This window comes from Montipora foliosa, chromosome 7 (genome assembly GCF_036669935.1).
Source record: "Montipora foliosa isolate CH-2021 chromosome 7, ASM3666993v2, whole genome shotgun sequence".
NCBI lineage: Eukaryota > Metazoa > Cnidaria > Anthozoa > Scleractinia > Acroporidae > Montipora > Montipora foliosa.
Window position 1 is genome coordinate 42,783,171 of NC_090875.1, and position 10,000 is coordinate 42,793,170.

Genomic DNA, 10,000 nt, shown 5'->3' on the forward strand with positions numbered 1-10,000 from the left:
GTATCTAGCCGTGGAACCTCCATCGTGATTCCATAAGTTCTGCATCAACAACTGGCATATCTGGCACCAACAATACATCCCAAAAATATCGGGCGAACCATCAATATATACAAAAAAGATTTTAAATCACTTGCAGCAAATGCAAACTCTCATAAACTTTCTTTGGAGGTGAGAGGGCAGAAAGAAAAAAAGGGTTTATTTGCACATCAATTGTTATACTAAACTCCAGAGTGTATCTAGGTGTCTTAGGATTCCCGCCTCGATCAGCATTTGCTATCTGCGGGTCCCTAGTTTTGTTTTGTTATGTTTGTTTGTTTGTTTTAAATTTAAACTTGATTGTGGGGAGTGGGCCCCCACATCATCACGCATGCTGTAAGTGAGGAAATAAGCATGAAAAAATGCAATCGAGTTGATGGAGTGATGGAGCCTACTGCTAAAGAGTACTGATCATGCTCTAATAAGCGACGAGAGGTTTAAAAAAAATTGTTGACCAACATCTTTTGGTGACATCAATTGCGTTGTCACATTCCGTCTTCGCCCTGGCCCCTGTAAAGAATGTAACTTTCGCAGGATATTAAATATATATTCGTATAAATATATTTTTTTGCAATATAACTTGAAACGCAATATCTGAAGCTACTACAGACTCAACATCTCGTGTTAATGAGAACATAAGGATGAATAAGCTAAACTTAACGGCTCTGATCCTTTCTTGAAATTGCCCGAGTGGCCATTGACGCAAGATCATTTCAGCAACGTCTGTAAATACAATTAAGATTATTCGTTAGTTTCGTCATAACGTTCAAAATATTTAATACATCTCCAGTCGTTTTTGAGTAGAATGTTTCAATTTTCACTACCTTGTTAGAAGGCATCCTGGCACGATAAAATGAAGAGGAGCATGACTGAGATTGTTGCTTGTCTTTGGCATTCTAAGTGTAAAGGGACTATGTCACGCAAAATGTTGTAATCTCATCACATGACGCCCAAAATGCCCAAAAATTAGAATGAAACATTAAAATGACCACTTAAAACTGTTGACAAACATAAAAGAAAGAGAAATTATGGTGGACAGAAAGGTACAAGATTGAAACAGATTGCATTTGGTCAATCTTGCAAAAAGTCGGCTCGACTTTTTTGCAATATACCACCAGGATAAAGTTCGTTTCTGCTCAGAATCATCTTGTTTTTGACTTAACGATAATTTTATCAGTAAAGGATTTTCCGTCACTACCATTTTCGAGTTTTAAACTCGTGATTAATTAAGGTTTTCCCCGAAACACCCTAAAATAACGTGACATGGCCCCTTTAAGTTTCGTTCTCAAATTGATAATACCGTTATGAATAATTCATAACTCGCGGACAATAAATCATCCTTTTGCCTTTGTGCTGATCATCCTCACAAGCCTCACTTAGGCAGAAAAAGTCTTTTGAATTTTCGTTTTGCTAACGAGGCTAGTGAGGATAATTAGCACAAAGAGAAAAGAATAATTTATGAATACGGTCCATAGTAATATCTGCTAAATCGCTTGGTTCCTTTAAGCTCTAATTATTGAAGAAGAGTACTAACTTTGCCCCTCCAAATTCGGCCTCGAATGGCATATATCCTGCGCGTTGAAAAAATTGCACCCATGCATGGTTCTGTTTTTTACAGCTACCAGAGCGATAGAGTGGTACTTAATCGTCGGCCCTTTTTCTGCTGTGGTGTTATCAGCATTAATCATCTGGTACCTTTGCAAACGACGAATGACAGGTACACATCACCGCATCTTAAGTTATTATAAATAGTGTTATGTTTCCATGTAGGTATTTGTGATCTCGTGGAGCAGTGTAATACGTCGGAAAGGTTATTTTCTATGTTTAGTGAAGTCGTAGTCGTAGTCTTAGTCGTAGTAGAAGGCCTAAAGCATTCGCGATTTCGTTGGTTGTCATGACAATTACCAGCCTTCCTCTTCGGCATAAAGTCATGTTTACTTGGTCTTATAATCTCAGTCTTCAAAGAACGTGGTATATTCATCCGCACCAACTATATATTTCCTTATTTTGTCTTCACATGATCTTTACGTCCCTGTACTGAGCAGCCACAGCGAGGTAAGTCAATTATTATGTTTTGGTCAACTCACTTGTACATATCAAATGAAAGATATTACAATTGAACCAACTGGGAACTCGGAAAAATCCGAGCCCCAGATGGGATTTGAACCCACGACCCTCCGTGATCTTGTACGGATGCTCTAACCACTGAGCTACTGGAGACTCTATGGTGTGCAACCGTGAAATGTGGGTATTAGCGACTGACACAATAGCTCATAACTGCATCGCGCAGTCACATTGAGAGCATCATTGAAATCCAGTTGCCTGTATTTCTGTGAACCATGGGGCCAACCAACCACCAAAGTGAGCGAATGTGAGAGAATGGCTAACACATATCAAATTAAAGGTATTACAATTGAACCCACTGGCAACTGGGAGCCCATGTGGGGCTCGGATTTTTCAGAGTTCCCAGTGGGTTCAATTGTAATAGCTTTCATTTGATATGTCTTAATCATTCTCTCACATTCACTAACCCACTTGTAATACACAATAATGCACTTTAAAAGAAATATAGACCTTTTCTCAGTCGTTCTGATCTCATTTGTCTAAAGTGAACGTTAACGGTAATAATAGAATCTCGACAGTCCTCGAAATTCGGTCGTAAGAAATGTTTCCAGCGAGACAGAAATGACTTAATGATTCTTAAAAACAAGAAAAAAACTAGTCTCAAAAACTGGTGCAGACGGGTTAACAACAAGCATTTCCTCATTCCACAAAATTAGATTGATCCTCTACAAGTCCAAGCAAGGTCATCTACCGCTCTCTCTATTGCTTTTGTTTTGTATAAGGACGATTTTACACTCTATTCGATTTCCTTTTTCCGTTTTCTATCTTGTAAGCAATTTATCTCTTATTTATTTGTCATTCTTTGTAGACAACTTATATTTTTTAACCCAATACTCCACAATACAACCCTACTTTACAATATACTGCACTGCACTGCACTGCACTGTACTGCAACGCACTACACTGTACTGCAACGCACTACACTAGACATTAGCTAATAAGAGAGCTTAAGCAGGAGATGTTTTTCTCAACATGGACGTTGACCGGAAGTGATTTTTTAAAAAAAAATGACGTCACACGTCCCAAACATCAAGTCAAACATGTCAAAGCTGGGTATTTGCTGTCCGTGGTGAAATAAAAAAAAGAAAACGCGGAAAGGTAAGTTTATTTGATGTGGAATAACTCTATTAATTTATTCATTGATTTTGATTTTCTTTTATTCCTGCGTATACACTGGACAATCAACTTTATATTTCCTGTCATTTACGAAAGAAATTTGGCTCAAAACGGTATCAACACTTGAAAGAAACGTTCTACTTCCAGAGTAAACTGGAGAGGTATTAAAGCTGGAGAACCAAGAGAGTAGCCAGGGCCTTGCACGTGGGACTAAACTACAACGAGGCTTAAGGTTTCCAAGAATCTAGGACTGTAGATTAAGCTAAATTTTCCTTAGCTTTGTAGTGTCAATTCATTCAGTAAACTCGTGCGCTCAGCACCAAATTCAAGCCTCTTCTTTATCTGTTAACATGTATGAGGTCTTTGCTGACCTATGCGCTCCTGTAACGACACTGTCGACATGTATGCCTCTCATTGGTAGTGAAGGCAAAACATAGTATTTCTGACAATGAAGCGAAGCGTAATAGACAGAGAAATTTAATTTGCCGGCACGGACAGGAGGATTGACGTCGTGCGAAGGGGATTATGGATATACGTGTCAGATATATGTAGTAGATTGTTACGATTGGAAAACCTTTCTAAGTCAGCAACAATTCACTTCCCAAGTTTAAGTTTGATTTGAGAGTTGGTGGGGGTATACGTTCCTTTTTTTTTTTTTCGACAAAGTGCTTTTGGCTTTTCGTATCCAGTGGTGTCGCAATAATTTATATTACTGTGAATTGGTTTGTCTCTGGAGACACATGTCTGCATTGTGGCATGTGAGATGGTGAGCAGTATTGGTTTTGTCAGTATTCCTACAATAAACGGGCATATGAGGTCTTTGCTGACCTATATGCCCTTGTAACTACTCTGTTGTGTGCGTCTCATTCATTTGGTAGTGAAGGCATAATTTTACTATGTTCAGGATCCATTCAGAAATACCCATGACATCTCACATCCAATTTATAACGTGTGTAGGTAAACTGAAGGTTTCATTGCGTGTTCTCTTACAATAAATTAATTAAGAAAATGTTTATCGTCTCGTACCAATCCTTGATTGTAACTTTTAAAAAGCATATCTCTTGTCTTTCTGAAATAAATCTTGATTCAGTCTTAAGAAAGAATCAAAACTGCTTCACAACTAGTGAAATCACTAATGTGACATGCTTAATGCAAGCAAGTCAAGTCAAGGACGTCGGTCTCGACCCAGTTTCTCTTCGGCTACTTGGAAAACGTCTCGTGCATAAGCTCTCTATGGTATACTCTACGTATGACGCCCCGTTCTGTAAATAGCATAACTAACCACAAACAAGAGAGAATGAAGGTAGAGAACACATCTCCATGCCTCAGCTATTTTTAGCTTCGCGCCATGGTCGCACAACCAATGACAACCAATCAGGTGTCTTCCTCCAAATAGCCGCGCTTCTTGACCACGGGCTAAATTGAGATTGAAAAGAATTATCATCAGAAGAGGCCAATATATGATGGAGATGTTCTGTCCCCTCGTCCTCAGACAAAATGAAGGAGAGAGAGAGAGTGTAGGGGGGTTGGCCGGGATACGTGAATTTCACAAAGTATATTTCAAGATCAAAAGTCTGTTCCCCAAGAAGTGCGTGATTGTTAAGCATACATGATGTGAACCTATCTGGCATTGTAAAATGGCAGCTGTTGGATATTAAGTATGGCTTTCTTTGTTAGTTTCCCACTACGGGTTTTGGGGCATCATACACCAACCTCCTTGTTTCTGCAATTCTGAACGTCATTTCGAAGTCTTTTGACTTTGCAAATGTCCTGGGGAACAGAAACCCTTTTTCGTGACATAGCCTAAAACTAACGTTCCAAGGGCTAGATTTTTCTCTTGCTTGCCACTAAGTGGTTTCTGGCATTCGAACTACATTATTTGCATCATCCTTGGGAGTGTTCCCGCATCAAATAAGCAAACCAATTACGCTTTTGGAAACTTGCTGTGACAAAACGAAAAACAGTTTGGGCGAGCGGCAAGCAACCCATCATTGGAAAATGAGAGAACTAACACTCAACATTTCTGGATTAAAGATCACAAGGTGCCACGGAAGAACATGAAATGGAGGTGTTGAATGTTGAAGTGGACGCATGGGAAATAGCACGTGGTCAGATTGCACTTGAGGAGGTCATTGGTTCAGGAGCATTTGGAACAGTTTGGCGAGCAACTTTGAGTCGTGAAAATGGGAAACCAGGCATACGTTTTGTTGCAGCAAAGTGCTTTTCTCGTAAGTACCATTCGGCTTTGTTAATTTATAGTTTCCATCGGATACCGTTTAGTTAAAGAGGACAGGGAAAATTTCCACTGCAATATCACAAATGTTTTAATGAACTGCCTGTCACGTAGAGGCTTACAAAACCTCTTTCAACATGCACGATAAAAATATGTCGCAAGAGAACGAAAAAAATCCTCATTACTATATTTTATGAAAGGGTGCAGCTAAAATCATCAATTCTCAATCAACTTTTTCATAATCTACCCACCTTTATCTTAACCTCGAAACAAATGCGGAGATTACCAAAATAGATCACCTTCTCCTAACAGGTTTCCTACTCCTTTTCTCCCGCTTGATTCCCAATCATTGCAAGTGTGCAAAGACATTTTGTTCTTTAACTTTTATTTCAAACTTTCATGTCGACGTCTTGCCTCAGATACACCAGATTTTTACCCTCGTTGCACATTAAGGGATAAATTTCCTCACAAAATTCTTAAATAAATAGTGCTTTTAAACATTTTTGAGCCTATCTTCCACTGATAAATTGCAGTTCAAAATACGATATAAGATGGTTAAACACCCCCAACTGGTTGACAAAGTGGAGATTTGAATCGATCAAGCATATTCGATTCTCCCTAAGCGTTGGAGCCCCAAACACTGAATCAGGAGCAGGCGTAGCTTAATGGACTGGTGCGCGTCTTTGACAGCCAAAGGTCACAAGTTCGATTCTCAGCGACTTAAATGTCTGCATGTTTTAACACCTTCCGTTAATTTGTGTAGCTGTAGTTCTAATTACATGTAAAATGGAGCGCTGACAAATGGAGGGAGGGTAAGAAGCGCACCATCAGCTTCCATCGATATCAGCCTCCTATCCGAAGGAACAAACGGCATTAAAAGAAAAATGGACTTACGTTTATCACAATGCCTCATGACGTAAAGAAAATGAGACAAAGACAAGTCTGGGGAAAGCAACCGTGTTCTTAAGAGCTCATGACCAAGGAGGTAGAAATCCATGAAACACCCCACAAGTCATGTGTCCAATTTTATTGTACCCTGGTGTCATTTGTTGTAGCCACATCTGGAGATGAAGGAAGAACCGCTCTGATGAGAGAAATCGGGTTGGGCAAAGTTATTGGAGACAGCCCTCAGCCGAATATTGTTCAATTCATTGGCTGTGTCACCACCCAAAGTAAGGATGTTATTGCAAATGCTAAATAGAAACAGCTGTGAGAAATTTGCACCAATAGTACAAGACCGCTAGTGAAAACTTTATCAATCGATGATATTCAGGGCTAAATTTGTCTATTTAAGCAAATTGTTTGGGAAATTCTAGCCCATTTCGAGTAATGAGAAAATGGCCGTTTTCACCACATTTCCCAAGAACAAACTAAACCCTCTTAACGTCAAGTTCAATTCCAACAATTGCAGAGCATAAGGTCAAGAAACAGAACAATTAAAAAAAAAAAGGTGAATCATCAAAGCAATGCCATGGAATAATGACAAAAGATATGACATTTGTTTTTCAATCTGAAATGCAAACCCTTGAAGCTGATAGTTTTAGTTAAAATTGGAATGGTTGGCTATATAAAACGGTCATGTGCCTGATTTCACACTTCTAAAGAGAACCCACTCGCAGCCATTTCATACATGAAAGTATTGGAGGCTTTGGTTTATTTATTTATTTTTATTTGCAATTATTATTTTATTTTATTTTATTTTATTTTTTTGTGCGAGAAACTGGCTCAGGCTGCAAATACCACCAGGGAGAGATAAATAATTTAAAGGAATTGTACATTTTGCATGACAGTTGTATATTTTATCTTTAAAAATATGTTATAAATTTTTAATCATCTCTTACTCACTATACTTTCGTCATATTAAAAATCCAGCCCTTAATATATTTTTTTTTCATCATAGAAAGTTCTTCACAAATATGTGGAAATTATGAGTAACGTTAATTAATGTCTTTATTATTATTATTATTATTATTATTATTTTTATTATTATTTAATTCATGTCTTTCTTTTTTCTCACGTTTACATTCATTGTTGGATAACATGACCTTTAACTTGGGGAATGTGTAGATATTCGCCTTTTTCTTCATTATCATCCTTTCTGCTCATTGAAGGTGAGCCGCAAATATGCGATGCAGACAAAGGTGGTTGACCAAACTGTAATCTTCCAACACAGAGCCACACAAATACTGCTTTATTTGTTTACTTCTTAAAAGCGTCTAAACGTAAAAATGATAGAGCCCACATGCACCTTTCCGAGAAGTTAACAGTTTGAATGCAGCATTATAGAAGTTGTCCAAACTCTGTGTAACCTTTACAGTACAGCCAATTTTGATCATGGAGTACTTACCCTGTGGGGATCTTCTGGGGTACCTGAGAAAAAGCCGTGGAATTTTCGACAAACATTATTGCGGAAAACTAGCAGTAGCGCCACTGAAGACCTATGACCTATTGTCATTTTCAAACCAGATTGCTACTGGAATGGTGTTCCTGGCATCCAGAGGGGTATGTGACACGAAACAAGCATGTCATACGATATGGTACTATTGTTGCTTATTGTAATCTTTCACAGATTAAGATTGTATCTACGAAATGCATCATACGATATGCTTACTCCTTGTAGTGTTTGACATTATGTAGACAAAAATGTGTGATCATTTTGCTATCATATTCTTATATCGAAAAGAAATGGATGGCTGTAGGTGACACGTACTAGCGCGCTCTTTAAACACTGGGTTTTCTTCATTGGGATAACGCTGGAGATCCATGCACCGACCTATGCCTTGATATTACATAGTGTGATCTGCCGCCGCCCTGGCAGCTAAGATTCCCAGCCAGGTCGACATAAGCATGCAGAGCGGATAGTCTGCGGAGTGGATCCGATGGGTACTCCTGCCCTTGTCGTCATGATAATTCAACAGTCATCTTTTTAAGTCAGTAGTCGGGGAACATTGGCTATATCTCGAACAGACTACGGTATTTCCAATCATATTAGTTAATTAACAATTATTGGATTCGGTTTTCCCATGATAGTCCAAAGTTTGTGTTATCTGCCAAAGCCGAAGGCTGAGGCGGATAACACAAACTGATGCCTTGATAATTATCGCTATCATGCAAAAACCGAATCCAATAGACCTTATTTATAAATGACGGTCAATTTATAATTCTTTTGTCGAAGTGCAAATTAGCCTACCAAGCCTCGATACCATACAGTGAATTGAAAAGAATTCTTGCTCTAAAATGAGTTTCTGCGGTTGGCAAAGTTTTCTTTCCTCTTCTATGCTGGTTACTGTGTCAGGTGACGTCACTTCTGCATGCATAAAACTATTGTCTCTGTGAATGACGTCACTTCTACGTATATAAAATATATTGTCGATAGGTATAACGTAGCAGTAACAGAGCAAGCAAGAATTAGCTGCGTGCTTATAGCCAATTAAAATCGAGCTTGTGACACCAATGTATAATAATACCTACTAACTAACTTCCTAAGCTTTAAGCTTTAACTTTGGACCCGCTTGCAGTCCTCTTGTTGATAGGGAAATGCAAATCGCACCTCTTCACCACAGGTGGGATTACAGAACATATTATGCTATACACGAGCATGAATAACGTTGATTATTTGCTTTTTGTAGATTATTCACCGTGATCTTGCAGCACGAAATGTACTTCTTGATCAAAACCGTGTGTGCAAGGTCACTGATTTTGGGTTATCTTACCAGAACTTTAAATATGGACATGGCAATGCCAAAAAGGTGGGTTACATTATTGTTGGATTCCCTTTCACTTTGTTTTCTGTGTACCTCTTTGGCGTTCTGTTTTTAACACGAAAATGCCATGCTGTTTTCTCCCTAGGGCTGTATGCCAATAAAGTGGACGGCACCTGAGATACTCTTTGGAGATCCTGCAAATCTGTCAAGCAAAAGTGATGTGTATGTGCTTTTGACGATTAAATTTCCAGACTTTTGAAGTATTTAGTGCCTAAGGCACAATTGTATCAGGTCAGGAAATGCAATAATGTTAGCGTCTAAGAGGAAAGCGATTCTTGTCAACCCCGTTTGGTTGGTTTAAGGTATATAAACATGAATAGTTAGTCGCATTGGTCTCTGCGTACAAACTCGATTCGATTGATACTATATTTGAGTAAAGGAAAGAAAAGGAATGAACTTTATTTACATGTCTAGTCGTTCTAAGGCTGGACCACAGATTGGGGACACTGTAGACTGAAATCAACAATCAAAGCATATCAAGCCAAATATTGGTTTTTGAGGAGATCCAGGGAAAACCGGAATGTCCGGAGAAAAACCTCTTTGTGAATAGTAGAGAATCAACAAACTCAACCTACTCATGATGCCTGGATTATTAGTTTTTGACAAGGAGAAAACAAAGAGTTGTTGTTGATGGCGTTGTTACGAATCATTTGAACATTAATAGAGGTGTCCTCCAGGGGACTGTATTAGGCCATGTATTATTTTCTATCATAGTCAGTGATATCAA

The 10,000-nt window shown here is 38.6% G+C and overlaps 1 protein-coding gene across 1 annotated transcript in view; it reads left to right on the forward strand.

Annotated features, from left to right (window-relative positions):
- LOC138011176 (uncharacterized) overlaps positions 1 to 10,000 on the forward strand; it is a 68,820-nt gene that overhangs the window by 49,514 nt on the left and 9,306 nt on the right. The window contains exons 11-15 of the mRNA XM_068858144.1: positions 5,311 to 5,504; positions 6,565 to 6,681; positions 7,827 to 8,011; positions 9,139 to 9,258; positions 9,359 to 9,435. Coding sequence (XP_068714245.1) covers positions 5,311 to 5,504; positions 6,565 to 6,681; positions 7,827 to 8,011; positions 9,139 to 9,258; positions 9,359 to 9,435 — 693 coding nt within the window. The remainder of the gene's footprint in view (positions 1 to 5,310; positions 5,505 to 6,564; positions 6,682 to 7,826; positions 8,012 to 9,138; positions 9,259 to 9,358; positions 9,436 to 10,000) is intronic.